The 19,267-nt window shown below is 43.5% G+C and overlaps 1 protein-coding gene across 3 annotated transcripts in view; it reads left to right on the forward strand.

The window, feature by feature from the left end:
• dynlrb2 (dynein light chain roadblock-type 2) overlaps positions 1-19,267 on the forward strand; it is a 94,146-nt gene that overhangs the window by 19,906 nt on the left and 54,973 nt on the right. The window contains exon 4 of one of the 3 annotated variants that reach the window (XM_038806258.1): positions 9,446-9,993. The exons of 1 other annotated variant lie outside the window; for it this stretch is intronic. In XM_038806258.1, the coding sequence (XP_038662186.1) occupies positions 9,446-9,489 (44 nt within the window). In that variant the 3' untranslated portion in view covers positions 9,490-9,993. Of the gene's footprint in view, positions 1-1,643; positions 1,982-9,445; positions 9,994-19,267 lie in introns of those variants that run through there. One more of the 3 variants, XM_038806259.1, reaches the window with a different exon arrangement.

Below are 19,267 nucleotides of genomic sequence, written 5' to 3' on the forward strand. Positions count from 1 at the left end.
GCCACATGCTGCTTCACAGGACAGAGGGGTTGGAAAGATTGAATTGAACCACATACACATTGTAGACAATCACAGAATCCTTGAAGCTACTTATGCGCAGTAAAGCTGTAATTGGATGCCCTACTGTCATTTCACAAAATTATTTTGAAGTATTTTGTGTCCCTTTGTGCTTGGGCATGATAGTCTCGTGGTTATACTATTGGACTAACAGCTCAGATGTTGTGAACTCAAAGTTGTAAAACTGAACTTCATAAACCTGGCAATTTGTGTGACTGGAACCAGAAGAAAGATGACAGCAGAAGGTGATGAATTGTTGTAAAAACCAAAATGTTCACTATTGCCTTTCACAGAGAACCTACCAAGTCCCCCTCACCTGGCCTATATGTGACTCCAACTCTATGTTCCATGATTGACTCTTAATGTCCTCATGAACAAAGGATAGGCAATGAATACTTCCCGCTTGTGTCAACGAAAGCTCAAGAACCATTCTCCCCGTGTCTGCATGGGTCTCACCCCCACAACCCAAAGATGTGCAGGGTAGAAATATTGGCCACGCTAAACAGCCCCTTGGAAAAAAAGAGAGAATTGGGTACTTTAAATTTATAAAATAAAACGAAAACTCAAGAACAAATTAAGAGAAAATTCAGTTCCCATTTCAGAACAGATGATAAATTCCCATGTATCTGTTGATGTTAGATGCTTGATGTGCATGAGAGGGCCTTGGAATCATTAGCCTTCCAATTTTCCGCTTTTTGAAGTAGTGATCCAGAATTCTCTCTGGGGAATTCAGCACACCAAATGTGATGTGTGAGTAACTCCATACAAAATCATTAATTTTTTTAAAAATCGTCTTTATTGTCACAAGTAGGCTTACATTAACACTGCAATGAAGTTACTGGGGAAAGCCCCTAGTCGCCACTTTCCGCTGCCTGTTCGGGTACACGGAGGGAGAATTCAGATTGTCCAACTTGCCTAACAGCATGTCATTCGGGACTTGTGGGAGGGAACCAGAGCACCCGGAGGAAACCCACGCAGACACGGAGAACGTGCAGACTCCGCACAGACAGTGACGCAAGCCAGGAATCAAACCTGGGACCCTGGCGCTGTGAAGCAACAGTGCTAACCACTGTTATGTGGTGTACATGGTCTTAATTGGCATCTGATCCTCACAGAAGCATGTCAGAATAGATGCATGCTCCAAAATCAATGGCCACATCTGCTGCGCAAAGGCTGTATGGACTCTACAAGTCTCCATCTTCCCAGTACATTGGTCATGACATTCAAGGCACCATGCTTAAGTACAAGGAATTGGTATCTACTCTGCACCCAGTGTGTTTGCCTGAGACTCCCACACTTGGAAAGTCCTCTGAGATCAACCATAAAATTCCGTTGGCTTGGATAAATTATTATTAGTTGTAGCTTGCCACAAAGTGACGAATGTGAGGATGTACTGTCAGTCCATATCGATTCTGCCTCCTCCACGTGTCTTTGTTTCTATTAGTGGTAGCCAAAGAACAATATTAATTGTCCCATTGTCCCAGCTTCATTCAGTTAGAGTAAGACCAAAAGTTCAGCTCCACAATCCAGTGACAGAATAATGTAAACAGGGTGATCAGTCTGTAATGTGATTCTCTGCATTGCAGCATTCAAACATTAATTTGAAAAAAAAATTGACGGGTAGAATTGGAGCACCAGCATGAAATATCCAGGAGTGGGTCGTGAATTCCTTGATGGTCGGCGATAAGCCATATTGGCATATGGGAGCCGTTAGAGAGACCAACAGCAAGAAGGAGACAGAACTAGTTTTCTTTAAGTAACGTAATCCTCACCAAAAACAGAAAATATTTTGCATATTTCCATACATGTATTGCATCTCGTTGTGCCATGGCTTGTTATTCTTTGGGCTGAAATTATTTGAAGGAGCTTAATGGATTTTTCTTGCTAAAAGACGCGGGCAAACTATTAAAGTTGATTGCATGTTGTAATGTTCCTCGTTATATCTAATTCGCTACAGTTTTCCTGTAAGTATAATGTGTGCTGTGTGAGTAGCTTGAGAACATTCATTAAGCCAAGAGGAAAGATATGACTAACTCATTATTACTTCAGCACTGCACTCATGATTTATTGGACCTTGATTACTTAGGAAATAAACTGTGTTGTCACAATTTTCTATTTAGCATGCTCTAGATAAGCTACCATTTATCAATGATCAGAATTTACTTTTGATCTGCCATCGAAGAAACTAACAATTTTCATTTTCTGTAACAAGTATTATTTGGCAGGAAGAATTGAGAAACAGGATATTTGAATAGATCGAGACTGCAGAACTCTCTGTAACAGAGGTATACAGGTGTACTGATACATGAATCACAGGGTGGTTTTCCAGGTGCAAGAAGCGATTGGAAGGGTGGTGTTTGTTGCAGAGGGAGAAGTGTGTGATAGTACAAAAGTGTTCCTGCAGCTATATGGGGTCTTAGTCAAACCACACCTGGAATACTGTCGAGTTTTACTCTGCTTAGGGTATCTTTGCATTAAAAGCAGTTCAAGGTTCACTCAATGGATTCCTAGCATGAAGGGATTATTTTATACGGAAATGTTGAACAGGTTAGGTTTATACCCTTTGAAATTTAGAAGAATGAGAGGTGATTTTATTGAAACAAAAACGATTCTGAAGGGAATTCAGGGTGAATGCTGAGAGCTTGTTTCCCCTTGTGGAGGAGTCTAGAACTAGGGGACACAATTTAAAACTTGGGGTCTCTCGTTTAATGCTGCGATGAGAATTTATTTTCACTGAGGGTCGTTAGTCTGTGGAATATCTTTCCCAGAAAGCAGTGGAAACTGGGTCGTTGAATATATTCAAAGCTGAGTGAGATGAGATTTTGGGGAGTTGAGGGAGTATGGGGATAGGACAGGGCAGGAAAGCAGTTAAGGCCACAATCAGTTTGAGGAGCTGGATGGCTTACTCCTGCTCCCAAGTTCTTTTGTTGCGTATTTAGCAGGTTGGTGCCAATGTGCTTTGGGAAAAATTGCATTTAGACCTGCAAGATTCTGTGCTGTATCATACGTTGAATTTATCATTTGAAATTGTGCCCACCATTGGTGATGGAACTGCAGCAATCTGTGCTTCATCTTGGTGTAATACAGCTCAAAATGTTCTTGTATATAAATTTTATTTTGTACAGATTAAGCATGAAAATTTCACAGCCTTCACTGTTTCGGCACAAATCTCAACCAATGAGGGCAGCACGGTGGCGCAATGAATATCATGCTGCCTCATGGCACCAAGGTCCCACATTCTCCCCATCTTATCCCTACAACCCAAAGATGTGCAGGGTAAGTGGATTGGCCATGCTAAATTGACCCTTATTAAAAAAGAAAATCTCAACCAATGGAGGGGAGCAGATAAAAATATTACATCCTGAAAATATACCATAACCAGTATTGTAAAAACAGCATTCATACATCCCAACAATTTTATGCAGAACAGAAAGTAACTTCAAAGGACATTGTCCACTTGTGCAATTTCTCTCATCAGTAATTATTACCACAGAAGTGATTATACTTGCTAAATATGTTCTGTTAATCATGAAACCAATATTGAAGTGTACTGGAAGTGTTAAGTTGTGTTGATGTCACTTTGGCTCTGTGCCCAAATAGTGCAGACAATAACACTGTTTGCATTCTTTGTCATTACTCTGTGAAACTGGTGGTGACATCTGGCATCTGCACATACGCAGTTAAACATGGGAATCCAGAAGTTGTCGTCAGTGATTCTACACTTCTCCACAGGGAGAAGCCTTTAATGATAGAATAATCAGATCAATGTAGTGGTGTGAACTTCGGCTAATTGCCCACTACTTATGAATTTAAATCGCCAGAAGGTTTGACAGCTTGTCCAAGGATGTGTATTTTAATGAAGCCAGGATCCTTCTAGAAGGATTTTTTCATGTGAAAGAAACATACACAAAGCAGCTGAGAGCCAAGTATCAGATTTTTTTTTACATTTAGACTTCAAACCATAGGATGGACTACTTCATATTTTCTTCACATCCGTGACTTTCAAATTTTTTCACGTGCTGGAATTGCTTAAAGAGGAAGCCTGTGGGCGGCAAGATGGTGCAGTGGTAGCACTGCTGCCTCAAGGTACTGGGGACCTGGGTTCGATCCTGGTCCCGGGTCACTGCCCGTCTGGAATTTGTACATTCTTCCCGTGTCTGTGTGGGTCTTACCCCACAACCCAAAAAAAATGCAGGGTGGATGGATTGGCCACGCTAAATTGACCCTTAAGTGGGGGGGGAAACGAATTGGGTACTCTAAATTTTTTTTTTATATAAAGAGGAAGCCTGTGAAGGAGAACACCTTTTGTGTTCACGGCTCTAATATTGTGTGCTTTGTCAAAACTGGAGTCCAAGCAGTGAACAGCAAAGAGGAGTTGGGCATCATGTCCATGGCCCTATCCAGGGGACCCGTTATCCATCCTAGAACATGTATCCGGAGAGGCTGTGCTTTGAGATGTCAAAGGAATCGTGTTTGACGTGACTGTGCTCTAGCAAAGAGTGCGGCCACTGGCAATGTCAAAGGAGGGCTTTCAGCTGTGTTCTAAATCCGAGACAGCCACGTCAGTGACCACAGGATTCAAATTTTATGCATACTGGTCATTTCAGTCAGATACCAGCAATGTGTGCACCCCTGCATTCACAGATGCCATATTCCACAGGACATCTGAGTTTTTCAACTTTGATAGCTTTCCAGCACACAAAGTTGAGGGTCTATTTTATTTCATAGAATTGCTGACTTTCCAAAAGTATTTGGGAGTTCATTCACCATTGAAGGCATCAAATGATGCACCTGTTCCATACACAAACAGGAAGAGTATTTATTCATTAAATGTGATGATCCTTTGTACTGCCCAGCTGCAAATTCTGATTGTCCATGAAAAACACTGAGAAAATGTTCAAGGTGTCTTCATCCTCCACCACTCAGACTTGAATCATGCCGTTGGATTGTGCCGAATATCTGGATCGGCACTCAGTAACAAGAATTAACCGCTGCAACTGTGATTGGGGCCACCCTATGGCAAGACCAATAGTGAAGCACAAGAAAGATACAGTAGTTTGCATGCCATGAGGTAATGAAGGCAAAATGGGTGCTGAAATTGAGATCCTGTCACCTCACCAGGTCAGAGGGGCACTACACACCTTTTCCCTGTGGAAGGATTGACCCTTGACCAGACAGATAGGTTTTCATCATAAATGGATGTTATGGAATTCTTGTCACTGTCACTGGGGCTATGCTTCGTGGACCACTCAAAGAAGCCAAGGCTGCAGAAACTGGAACTATTAGAAAGCAATTTGTAGCTAATTTGGACAGTGGGAGTGATAAGACATGTAAAAAATGGCAAACTTGAAAGTGCAACAGTAATATTTTATTCAAGTAGCAAATGCACACTACCAGACTTGGATGTCGTTTTGCTAAACTTTACATAAACATCTGAGGTACTTAATGCAAGACTTACAATACAAATTGAGTTAACTAGGTATTTACTGCTTTGTAAACCGTTGTACCATTCAGATGATAAAATTTGAACTTTAAAATTATTCCACATAGCAACCAATCAATATACTTCTAGATCTCAAATAACAGGCCAATATTTAAGTATAACAAACATAAAATGCTCCATCGTATCCATGCCTGAAGGTCAGTGTGACAAGGTTTATCTAAAAACAGAAGGACTGCCTCGCCTGTCCCTATGACCTGATTCTTCTTGTGACAAAGTCATAACCAATGTATCTTTTTTCTGGATGTTCTGCTGCTCAGTTAAGAGATACTGTATCTATTAGAAGTTCAATTCTTGGCTTAGGACCTGTGTTGGTAGGGGGATACTATGGCCATCATATCTCTATTGCAACCATACCTGATGTATGCATCTCAAATGTTTGTACAAATAACTTACATTTTCTGCAACATGGGCAAACTGATTTAAAATGGATCCAATTAATCTGGGCCACCTGATCCCTCGTGCAATGGAAAAGGAGAACAGGGTGCACATGGTTTGATTATTTAGGACCAATTGGTCACTCTATTGTGCATCTTATGGCCAACTGATTATGAAGACTGATCCCAAAGTGCTTCATGTCCCGTACCGTTGAGGCAAACGTTTCAAGGTACTTGTTAAATGCATTTCACTCCACCAATAATTAAGTCCCTTTCCAACATTTTAAAAAAAATTTAGAGTACCTAATTCATTTTTTCCAATTAAGGGGCAATTTAGAGTGTCCAATCCACTTTCCCTGCACATGTTTGTGTTGTGGGGGCAAAACCCACGGGGAGAATGTGCAAACTCCACACGGAAAAACTCCGAATCAACATGGGAGCTTATCCACTACATTTCCTCCTGGAGTGACCTCTTGCTTGCCAGTGAAAGGACGCTAATTTGTGCCTTGTACAGAACCACAGGATCCAGGAAGAGGAGATGTGGTAATCCGAGGACTGTCGTAACCAAACGTAATCATCCAACAGCTCCCTCGCCCCACATCAGCACCCTAAAGATTAATGTGGGTGGAGGAGAGATGAAGTCGCTTTGCCTGCCTTCCTACCAAGGATGCCCCTGTCCTGTTTCTCTGGATGCCATCGTTTTTATCTTCTGGCTCACTTAGCATGTCAGTCTACACTGTAACCCCTGCCTCAACACCCTCTCTCTAGATCCCATATCAACATCTGCAGTTATCAACTCACTGCCATCTGCAGCCTGTGTATCTAAAGACAGCTATCCACTTGTAGAAACAAAATAACTTAAGTTTTACAATACTAAAGGGTGTTCATCTGCCATATTACAGGAGCTCGTATGATGTGTGCATGCTTCACTTTTCCACAGCTTACAGCCAACAAACGTGTTTTAAACTTGCGGTTGACCAAAAATCAACTTTCCTCCCTCCCATATCTGCTGGGTATTAGATGCCAACCAGCTGACTGGCCCTTTTTTCAAACTGCTTAACAACAGTAGTCCTCATGGACTGCTCATAGGCATTATAAGATATTTTACTCTACACAGAGAAGGAAAATAAATAAAAACAAAAGTGGTGCAAAATACTCATCAGGTCTATCAACATCTTTGATCCCAAAGAAGAGTCATATTGGAGTCAACTTTAAATCTGTTTCTCTCTCCAAAGACCTGAGTTTTTCTAGCACTTTGTTTTTATTTCAGGTTTACAGCATCTGCAGCATTTTGCTTTTTTCATGGAAAATAAATATTAGTTTGTGCGTGATTGTTGGCATGAGAGAGTCTACTTGGGTGCTTTGGAGATGCGCTATAATTACAATTGCAGGGGCAGCACGGTGGCCTAGTGGTTAGCACAACTGCCTCATGGCGCTGAGGTCCCAGGTTCGATCCCGGCTCTGGGTCACTGTCTGTGTGGAGTTTGCACATTCTCCCCGTGTCTGCGTGGGTTTCACCCCCACAACCCAAAAATGTGCAGAGTAGGTGGATTGGCCACGCTAAATTGCCCCTTAATTGGAAAAAATAATTGGGTAATCTAAATTTTAAAAAAAATAAATAAAAAATAATTACAATTGCACACCTCATATCTGTGGAAACAATTGAAAGATCTTTACAAACTTTTCATGAGGCCCATCTCCAAAGGCAACTGAATTTTACAATTAGTTGATTTTAGATTGAACTCTCACCACCCCACCCATCAACAAGCTCTTCACTATTCATTACATTTTAATTAATCTTAATTTTAAAATGTCAATTAATTGTACAAATCCTAGCAGATCATGTAGTTCAATTAAATGCACAAACCCAAGTAGATCGCATGAAATTATTCAATTTTTCTGACTTTGCTTGACTCTCCATGGCATGGTGCATTTAACATTCAGACCCTGAGCCACTTTCTTCCATATGCATGCTAACCTTTTATGGTATCCAACACTTTTTGTTCCCCAGATGCCCCCAACAATGTGCCTCCAACTCATTGAGGAGTATGTTGAGGTCTTTATCACTGAAGTTATGATGCCACCTCTTCTCATCAATCTTTGCACTGCCCCTTTTATTTCTTAAATGAGCTATTTTTTCTTTAAAAATTAATTGCCTTGCACATCTTGTTAGAGACGATTAATCTTACTATTCTCATCTTTTTGAAAACAGAACATTTCTTTCTGCCATTTTGAATCATTTAAAAAAAAAATTCTCATTAAAATATGTTTTAAAAGCCATTTAAACAACAGAGGCGTCTTGACTGTCCTGAATTTATGGACGCGTTGTGAATTTGCGGTCATGTCTTATTGTCCTGTCTCAGATTTTGTAGCCATGTCTTGTCTTGACTACCCCATGTGATCTGTTGCTTGCAGGCACTTTAAGGAGCATTGTTCAACTCTATGGGAGAGGATACACACCAAAATTCCCTCCTCCCCTTTACACCAAGCTTTCACCACAAGAATGTCCTAAGTTTAGAGGGTGGCCGCTGACTGACATACCTGGGCCAATAATTTTAAAGACAAGGCAACTTGATTTCTTATAAAATATATAGGAAAACTCTCAACATAATCCACCATGAATTAATTTCTTTATTGAAGCATTGACAATCGCACAAGATTCAACATGACTGGAGCAGTTGCATCTGTATTTACAATTCACTTTCACAACTGTGTATGTGCATTAATTGTTATCATAAGCGAATGTCCTGTGAAGTTGCTCAGGAATGGTCAGAGGTTGAATTACTTTACAAGTACGGGACTGAAAGTAATACACCCTCATTTTTCCATTAAAGACCCCCCCCCCCCCTTACACACACCCTGCAAGATTTCTTTCTCTCTTTCCTCATACTAAAATAATGAGAGATTTTACATTAAAAACTTACATCCATGGATATCTGAGACTTGCTGCAAAATTCAACAGAGGTTGGGCAGAATCATAAACTGCAAAAGCAGCTTTTAACGATCAGCTGACACTGCAGTTAGTTTGCAGCTTGAAACCTTTCTTCCTGGTGCCTATTCAGACTGACTGTGTTTCAGATTAACATGGGAAATTGCTCTGTTCTTGGATCTAATTTTGTTCTTGGGCAATTGTCGCAATTGCCATATCTGCACCTGGTGTCCTTAATGCACAATGACATTCACACAGGATGGTTAATAATTGTGAAGAGAAATAACCTGCGGTTGGTTAAGACAAAATCTATGGTTCAGATGAATAATGAATTCCGTGAAGATGTCTGTAGCTCTGCACCTGCAAATAGAATGGTTCTCAAACACATTTTTTGAAACTGGAAGAAAAAATCTAATTTACAATGACAGAGAATCTGATGGATGTTGGAGTTTAATCAGGTTTACTCGAATATAAAGTATTGTGCATGTAAAATGTGGAAAATATTGTGGTTGTGAATTTGTACAGCTGGAAAAAGGCTTTTTTATAATCTGAACAGTCTCGTACTTTTTGTTTCATTTACAGATAAAGAATACCTTCTAATCGTTATTCAGAATCCAAGTGAATGAACTGAGCACGTATCTGAAAAGGCATCAAGAGAAATGTTCAGACTATCAGTATAACCTTAAATAAGTTAACTTGTGACAGTATGAGGGACCAGTCATGGTTATGAATCAAACTTCTCCTTAACAAATTTTGATTCTTATTTTTTTCCAAAACACTTAAAATAAATGGCAACGGTGTATCTTTGTTTACCTTCCTTTGTGCCATCATTATTCCCGCAGTGAATTTGATCACAGATGTGAGCCTCTCTTATCAGTGGCATGCAACCTCTGCCCCTTGATTCTCTGATTTGAATTTGTAAAGATGTAGGATTTTTTTCAAAGTAATCTTAATGGCGGAACAGAAGTGCAAATTGGAATTGAGAAGATATTTTACAGTCTGAAGGTATAGTGCTTATTTGCAGATGTTGAAACCTCAGTTATTGAAATAGAAGTGAAATGGATCCACTAATTAGCATAACAGCAGCTGTCTTATTTTAATTGCCAGATGAAATAAATGTTTCAAATTAACTTGTCTGTGCCATTCCTTAACTGAGATGAGGGTAAGTTTCTGATGAAAGCACCCAATGTTACTCTAATTGCATGCTGTAAGATGTCCAGAAGTGCGAGCTATAATATATTTCTAGAATCTATCGCTCCCGCAATCAGTGAAGAAATTAAATTATTACATAGGATATAGGGTTAACTGTGATAGTTCTGTCCTCCGTCTCGGGTCAGAGATAAAAAAAACCTTGATGAATGGTATGCTTTTCTATAGCCCTAAATGTAACACTGGCTAACAACCAATTTTATCTGAGGATTCTCCAACACATTAGCTTTGGGATATTTTAAATACACAATGCTTTGTAAATTCAGATTGTTTCCTTTGGGGAAAAAAATTAACAACTTGAAATAAGAAGTCAGTTCTATACTGTCCCCCACTCCTCTACTGGTATAACGGATCGGCTGCTCTGCATTACCAATATCAACAGATCAACATCTCTGCTCACCAATTCACCTCTGCTGGGAAGTTGATTTCTGGCTCACGGTTGACTCCCATGCTTTCATTTCTACTGCACAGTCTCCAGCAGTGCACTAAAACACAAACCGATCCTGGACTCATCCATCTTCTATAACTTGCTCTGAACTTAAATGATCATTCATCAATGCTCCAAGCTTATTCCACTTAGCCACAGGTCAATCTCATCTCACCGCATCACATCAGACTCTTTCCTGTTATCTCTCCTGTGTTCACAACCAGGACATGTCTCCTTTTTTTTGCACTATCTGTGTAATTTGACTTCCTTTGTGTTTATATTTGCATGTATTTTGGTTGTTACTCCAAACTTCACCCCAGAAAAGAGTCTAATGTTGCACAAGCTTTTTTGTCTTGCCCTCATCAGGACAAGGCAGGAACGCAAAAAATGTAACTATCACAACAATTTATACTACAGGAGAAAAGGGTGCTGATTGTTTGGCATGTGCACTCTGGCCAATTCATTGTCATGGCTTCCCAAGTTCCTTGGTAACTCAACGAGTGCAACTCTTGAACATATTCTATTTTTTTGCAGAGAATAGCTCCCCACCTATGAATATCTGTCAATTCTAGAAGTGTAAATGATATTGTAAGCTTGACTACCTTAAATTGGTTGTTAGTGTAGCTATTAGTACACTCAGGGTTGTCTGCAAGTAGGGCAGCACGGTGGCCTAGTGGTTAGCACAGCTGCCTCACGGCGCTGAGGTCCCAGGTTCGATCCCAGCTCTGGGTCACTGTCCGTGTGGAGTTTGCACATTCTTCCCGTGTTTGGGTGGGTTTCGCCCCCACAACTCAAAAATGTGCAGAGTAGGTGGATTGAACATGCTAAATTGCCCCTTAATTAGAAAAAATAATTGGGTACTCTTAAATTTATCAAAAAAAAAGGATTGTCTGCAAGTGTTGCCAATTGCAGAATCCCATCTAGCAGTAGACTTTGATTCAGTTTTTTTGTAATACGCTGAGTACAGACAATACTAAACCAGTCTGTACTTACAAAATCTAAAACAGAACGTCAGGGGTGGAAAACTGAGCCTGACTACTAATGAGAGCACAGCATGTCATGTCTGTGGGCGGGGGGTTACCCCGGGGGGGGGGGGGGGGGGGGGGTCAACCTATACGCCGATTATATGCAATGTTGACAAAAAGGTATAATTTTTCATATTTTGGTTTATTCGGTTATACTCTGAAGTAACCTTGTGGGTGTCTGTTTGATTAATTTAATTGAGCTGAGGACTGACTGACTGCAGGTTAAGGGCACCAAAACGACTCTAGGTGTGAAAGGCAGGCACTTGAAGTAAATATGACCACGCTGTATTTTCTACAAATAAAACATGGAAAGAAATTTTCATTAGGAGATGTAGAAGATTTTTTGTGTTCAGTTATTAAAATTCATAGGAAAGTACAGAGATTTACAACTCGGAAAAGGTCATAAATAAATAAGATCCACAGAGCCCACCGGATGCTCCGGTTGAGGCCAAGGGCAAATGAGCCACCGCAGACGGTGATAGTGTGCTTTCGCAGCTTTCAGACAAAGGCGCAGGTCCTGAAATGGGCCAAAAGAAATGGTGAGGTGTGGTGGGAAAGCAGCAGTATTCTGATCTACCAGGTTGTCACGGCAGAGCTGGCAAAGAGGTGTGCATCCTTTAACAAGACAAAGCCGACACTATAAGAACGGTGTGCCTTTTGGTGTGGTGTCCCCGGCGAGGCTAAGGGCAGCTCCAATGAGTACTTTTTTAATACGGCGAAGGCACTTGGACAGAGTTGAGTGGGTTGGAATGGAATGCTTTTGGATGGGACGGGACTGTTTGGGGACATTGTAATGCTTTTGTATATATTCGGATTTGGGCTTATTGTCATGTGCACTCAGGTACAGTGAAAAGTATTGTTCTGCGTACAGTCCAGACAGATCGTTCCATACCCATGTTTGGTTAACTGAGGTTTATGATTGTGTATTGGAGGGTATATGTTGTTGGGTGTGTTTTGGGGGGGCTGAGGAAGTTGGGATAAGGACTATGGCAGTAACGCGTATAATATACGGCCCAAAGTGGAGAGTTGCAAAGTTTACAAGCTTTGGTTATTTCTTTGCAGTCGGAGGGGGAGTATTCGTGCTTTTCTTTGTTCACTGGGTGTGGGCTCTGGTGTGTGTGTGAGGGGGGGGGGGGGGGCAGGGCGAGGGGGGGGGGGGCAGGAGGCGTGGGCTACCTCGCTAGCAGGCAGAGTTCAGCTAATGAATGGACGTGAGGTGGGGGGAGGGGCAGCAGACTGTGGGACCTGGTCAGACAGGTTTCGATGAGCCTCGAAGGTGTGAATAGTGGGGGGGGATGGTGAGGGGAAATTATGGTTGAAGTGGAAGTAACTAGGATTTCTGGGACAGGGGAGAAGGTAGATTTCGGACAGTGACCAAGGGTTTTTCTGTCTCATAAGGGTGGGGCTGGTGGCCATCTTAGGTGGATGCTGGTATTAGGGATTTGGAGGATGGAGGGGATAAGCCCTTGTCGTGGAAATGACTGATCTGAGGGGGAGGTGGTTGAGAGACCCCTTATCAGACTAGTCACATGGTATGTTAGAGATTTGTGGGTTTGAAAGTTTTCTCTCATTTGAAGAATTTAAGGGCCAATGTGGTGTTTTTGTGGGAGACGCACCTGCAAGTGAGGGATCAGACTCGGCTTCGGAAGGGCTGAGTGAGCCAGGTGTTTCACTCAGGCTTTGATGGTAGGGCCCGGGGGGGAGGGGTGGAAATTTAAATTAAAAATTGTACCAGGCACATAGGGTTGTGGCAGATCAGGGAGGAAGGTACGTAATAGTCACGGGGATGCTGGAAGGCAAGACGGTGGTATTGGTGAATGTGTATGCTCCAAATTGGGATGATGTAGCATTTATGAAGATGTTGGTATTGTTTTGGAGAATGTGCCTGTGGTGTCGAGGCTGGTCGAGCATGCGGGGGATTCCCATCTGAACTGACTCCGATTCGGGTGGAATTCCACATTAATCCTCCAGGCCGAAGCCTCCCCCAGGAGCTGACACCCCACAATTAAAGCTGCCTCACCAAAATTCCCTCCGTGCCTTTGCACTTGATGTGGAGGGGTTTCCTGTATGGTCTGCTGCTGCGCATCCTCCACCTTCTTGCCTTCCTCCGTTATCGGGACACATGTTGGCATTCTGTTCTACTGCCTGGTGGTCGGGGAGATCCCCAAGAGAGGGCTCTGTACGTGGGTGACCTTGGTTTTTCCATTGGCGACCTGGCATGCAGGGTGTTGCACACAGCAGTACCATGCAACCATAGGTTATGGTGATTCATGGCCTCCCAGGCTGCATGCCTTTTCTGCGGCCAAGGAGAGTCTGTTTTCCACATAAATGAAAATGAAATTTATATAGATTGTCTGAGTTTGCAGCACCTTTTTGAGATATTTGAACGGGCTGCTCCTCAATGTTTGGTTGCACCTCAGCGCCATGATCATAATTTTCAGTCACTTGGTGAGGAAAGGATCGTGAAAGGTGGAGGGCCTCCTGATGGGCCTAGCCAAGTTGACCAGCTACATGTCCAGGCACTGGTTGATGATTTTTCTGACCCTACAATCTCCCCCTCTATGTTCAGAGCCGGGTGGCCATGGAGAGGGAACATGGCTGCCCAATGGTGCATTTCAGGCCATCTGTGGCAGGTGGACACCACAGGGGCTGGAGTGCACCATTACTCCCGGTAATGACATTTTGGCTTTTTTGTTGTTTTACTAAAAGAATATATCATAAATCATAGTATATAAGTCAACCTGACGCATGGTCAACCCCACTTTTCTGCCCCCCACCATTCTCACAAACATGTTTTTGCTGTTGGACCGTGCAAACAAAATCCCAAAGTGGAAACTTGGCAAGCTATCACAACGCTTTTCTTTTTGTATTTTACCATTGCTGGTAGCCACAATTTCCAGTAACATCTTTGGAATTTTAAATATTAAATTAAAACATAAACAAAGGAAAAGAAAACTTAAACACACAAGATTATACTTATTCAGTTAAAACTAGTCTTACAGAACATACTCTCAAAAAGATTTCCTACGTGGTTCAACTCACAAATAAGCACCCCTTTAGGCAACAATCCCCTATCGGTATTGAATCGCTAAAGAATTCCAGCAATATCAGCACAAGATAATCCCACTGTTGATGTAGGGAGGCATGTCACAGGGTTCTTTCTCTCTCACTCTCCTGTGGATTTCAAGAAACTTTAAAGCACATCCATTTTCTGAAAGAACAGACACTTTTCTGGATTAGGTGAAGTCCACTTTGCTTCCTCACGTTTTTCTTCCAGCATAGAGCACACCCCGGGAGCTCTTACATGACCACTCCCAACACAGCTCACAGCTGTCTTTAAATAGTCTCTTTCTTTAATCTTTATTCCATTGTCCTTAATCTTCTTTGAAACTCATATTTCCCAGAATAAAAAAACTATACATTTTCCCAATTGCCCCCACTTTTGGGTCAAATAAAATGTAATAACTTTTTCTTATTTATTAATTACAATATTTGTATTCAACTATTTTCATTTTATACATAATACAAAGACAAAACAACATAACCAATCAGAATAGGCACCTGCCAATCCCACCTACCGTACCCAAACCCTAGCCCCACCTCTCCAAAAACACCTAATTAACCCCTCCCACTACCCCAACCCCCACCTTTAGCAACTAAGGGTGACCATCTCTTTGAAATACAAAATAAATGGCTGTCGCCTTAGGTAAAACCCCTCAATTGATCTCACGGCGTACTTGACTTTCTCAAGGTATAGGAACTCCCATCAGATCACCCAGTCACACTGAGGCACTGGGTGGAGAACCTGACCTCCACCACACCCTCATCTGGGCAATCAGCGAGGCAAAGGAGGACACCATCCCCATGCTCGTCTTCAGCCCCGGTGAGTCTGACACCCGAAATATGGCCACCAAGGGACAGGGCTCCAGCTCGATTTTCAAATTTGTGACATGACGCTGAAGGCGGAGACCCAGAAACCCACAAGCTTGGGACATGACCGGAACATAGGTACATGATTGGCCAGACCCCTTGCCCAGCACGTGTAATTGTCCTCCACCCTTGCAAAGTGCCGACTCATCCTGGACCTATTCAGGTGAACCCCATACACCACTTTAAGTTGTATTGAGCCAAGCCTCATACACAATGACATGGAGTTTACCCTCCGCAGCACCCCATCATGCAACATTGGCCACAACTCCTCCCACTTGGTCTTAACCTGTGCCACTGATACCAAATCCTGTGGCATAATGCATCCATAGAACAAAGAACAGTACAGCACAGGAACAGGCCCTTCGGCCCTCCAAGCCAATTCCAGTCATGGTACCACCCTGGGTGCCAGAAGTGCTCCCTTCCTCCAACCCTGCGAGTGAAAGAACCCTCTCCATTTGTGAGGCTGGGGGCGCCACAGGAAATATCCGGTAGATCTGTTTTGCAAAATTGAAAACTTGCAAATATCTGAACGAGTCAGATCGCGAGAGCCCAAACCTCTCCAAAAGTTACTCAAACTGTTCCTCCAGGAACAGATCCCCCATTCTTTCTCATCCCTTCCCCTACCTCTTTCCAACCCCGCGCAGGCTGAAACATATGGTTGGTACAAATCGGAGCTAACTTCGATACCGCCCCCCCAATTTAAAATGATCTTCAAGGTGGAGCGGCCACCGGATTGGCAGAATATTTCATCAGTGAGAATGGGAGCGAAGCCGCCGCTAGTGCCCTCAGCCCAGACCCTCAACACGATTTTGATTCTATCTGCACGCACATAGCTCCCGGATCACTACATCAACCCAACACATTCTCTGCATTCGCCACCCCATAATAGTACATCAGGCTCAGCAGTGCCAAGCCCCCTGACTGTCTGTCCCTCCGAAGGACTGTCCTTTGAATCCTCGCATTCCTGCCCGCCCATTTAAAGGAGGTGATCAATTTTTCATCTCCCCAAAAAGGAATTAAGAAGAAAAACCAGCAAACATTGGAACAGGAACAAAACTCTCAGGAATATGTTAATTTTGCCAGACTGAACCAGTATGCCAAGGACAGAGGATGATTGTCCCACATCTGCCAATCAGTCCTGACCCTCCCCAACAAGCTCGCAAAGTTCAGTTTACGGAGCCGGGCCCAATCCCAGGCCACCTCAACCCCAGGTACCTAAAGTTGGAGCCAATGAACCTGAATAGCAGCAACCCAGATAAACTCTCTGTGGGGGATTAACCGGGAAGCACTCACTTTTTCCCAGGTTTAATGTATACCCTAAAAAAGAGCTAAAGCGCCTCAGCAGCCCCATTTTATCGCTCATGGTGGGAATCAGGTCTGTTACGTACAGTAAGAGATCATCGGTGTAAAGGGACACTCTATGCTCCACCCCTCCCCTTATTACCCCCCTCAACCTACCTGAAAACCTCAAGGTGATGGCCAGGGGCTCTATCGCCAATGCAAAGAGAGGGTAAATGAGGCCCCCTGCCTCATTCCCCTGTTTAATTGGAAATACCCCGAGCTCATATCTTTGGTGTGGACATTGGCTTTCGGAGCTTTGCACAATCGTACCCAAGATACATTCTTGGGCTCTTCCCCAAACGTTTCTAATACTGTAAACAAATACCCCCATTCTGCCCAATCGAATGCCTTCTCGGCATCCAGTGCAACAATTACCTCTGGTTCCGGCCCCCAACGGCGACAGCATCACATTTAACAACCCCTGCACATTAGACAACAATTACTGGCCTTTCACAAAACCCGCCTGTTCCTCCCCAATAATTTGGGATGACACTGCTTCAGCCAATATCTTAGCATCTACGTTCAATGAAGAAATAGGGCGGTACGACCCGCATTCCACCGGGTCCTTATCCTTCTTTAACAGAAGAGGAATGGACGTCTGCATAAGTACCTCGAGTAAGGAACCCCTTGTTACTGAACCCTCAAACATTTCCACTAATAACGGCACCAACGATCCTGCAAACCTCAAATAAAATACCACCAGGAGCCTGTTCAACCCCGGGGCCTTACACAGCTGCCCCAATGGCTCTTCCAGCTTTATCTGTGGATAATAGGCCAATCTGTATCTGCCGCCTCTTCCTGCTGACTTAGAGCTCTGGGGTTGGGTCACTCAAGTATCTGCTATCAACCTCCATCTGCCAACCTTTGGCATTCCTCCTTTGCCTCTCTATCTGTATGTGCTTTATGCAAGAGTATCTCCCCTCTCACCAGTGCTTTTAGAGCCTCACACAGAACCGAGGGCGAAACCGCCCAATTCTTATTAAACCCCACATACATGTCTATCATCCTTGATATCCTTCTACCGAACTCCAAATCTGCCACACCACATCCAGCCTCCACGCCGGATGTTGAACTGGACCACGTCTAATGCCAAGGTTACGAGATGATGAGATAACTACTGAGGAATATTCCGCTTTCCTCATCTCAGGCAAAAGAGACTTCCCATTGTGAAGAAGTTATTCCGCAAATATACCTTATGTACTTGGATGAAAAAGGAAAATTCCCTAACCCCAGGATGCATAAACTTCCACAGATCCATCCCTCCAATCACTTTCGTAAATGCCATCGGTACCTTTGCTGCCCCCAGGGTGTCCGCCGACTTTGGCTTAGATCAATCTAATTTTGGACTCGAATACAATTCAAATCCCCGCCACCCCCGCAAGATCAACTGATGCGTGTCCAAATCTGGTATTGTGCCAGATTGACACTGCCTGGGGGGAGGCCAGGGGACAGCCCTGCCCTGTCCCCAACCACCCAAGGGCACCACCGACCTCTGAGGTCATAGTCTTAGGGTAAGAAGTAGCAAATTTAAAACCGTTGCGGAGAAACAACTTCTCCCAAAGGGTTGTGAATCTGAGGAATTTGCTGCCCCGGAGTGCGGTGGATGCTGGGCCAGTGAGTAAATTTAAGGAGGGGTTAGACAGATTTTTAACTGGTCATAGGTTGAAGGGTTATTGGAGAACAGGCAGGACAGCAGAGTTCAAGCCAGGATGAGATCAGTCATGATCGAATGGTGGAGCAGACTCGATGGGCCAAATGGCCTAATTCTGCTCCTAAATCATATGAACTTATGTGACCCCCAGAGTGGCCTTCATGACCAGGGGCTGGTTTAGCACAGAGCTAAATCGCTGGCTTTGAAAGCAGACCAAGGTAGGCCAGCAGCACGGTTCCATTCCCGTACCAGCCTCCCCAAAGAGGTGCCGGAATGTGGCGACTAGGGGTTTTCACAGTAACTTCCTTTGAAGCCTACTTGTGACAATAAGCGATTTTCATTTTCATGCCGCATGTGGAGACCAGTACTAATCGATGCCCAGTTGAGGAATCACTGGTCCAGCCGTGACTGCCCGACGCCGGAAAAATGTGGCCTCAAATAGTCCGTCCATATTTAGGTGAGTCTAGTGGCTCATTTAAGTTTGATTGTCTGGATCACTCCGTCAAGGGAGTGATCCAGATCGCTTCGGGCGCCACGGGTTGGGTGACTCGTGCAAGGTTTTGCACCGAGCACAAATCCCGATTTGGGCCTCACCCAGTGCAGTGCTCCCGGATCAATGAGATCGGCGCTGGGTGCAATGGGGTGTCAAAGTCACGCTCTCCGAGAGCCATCTGGTCTGAGCACCACTGTTTCCAGGCTGTGGATGACTTTGGCCTTGAGTTGGGCAGTAACTGATTCACGCCTGGTAAGTTCTTGCAGCATTATCCAGCCTGCTCCTCAGCCATCTAGCATGCATCAGTTCTGGTCACCCCAGTGGCCCA

The sequence above is a fragment of the Scyliorhinus canicula genome, chromosome 9 (assembly GCF_902713615.1).
Source record: "Scyliorhinus canicula chromosome 9, sScyCan1.1, whole genome shotgun sequence".
Taxonomy (NCBI): domain Eukaryota; kingdom Metazoa; phylum Chordata; class Chondrichthyes; order Carcharhiniformes; family Scyliorhinidae; genus Scyliorhinus; species Scyliorhinus canicula.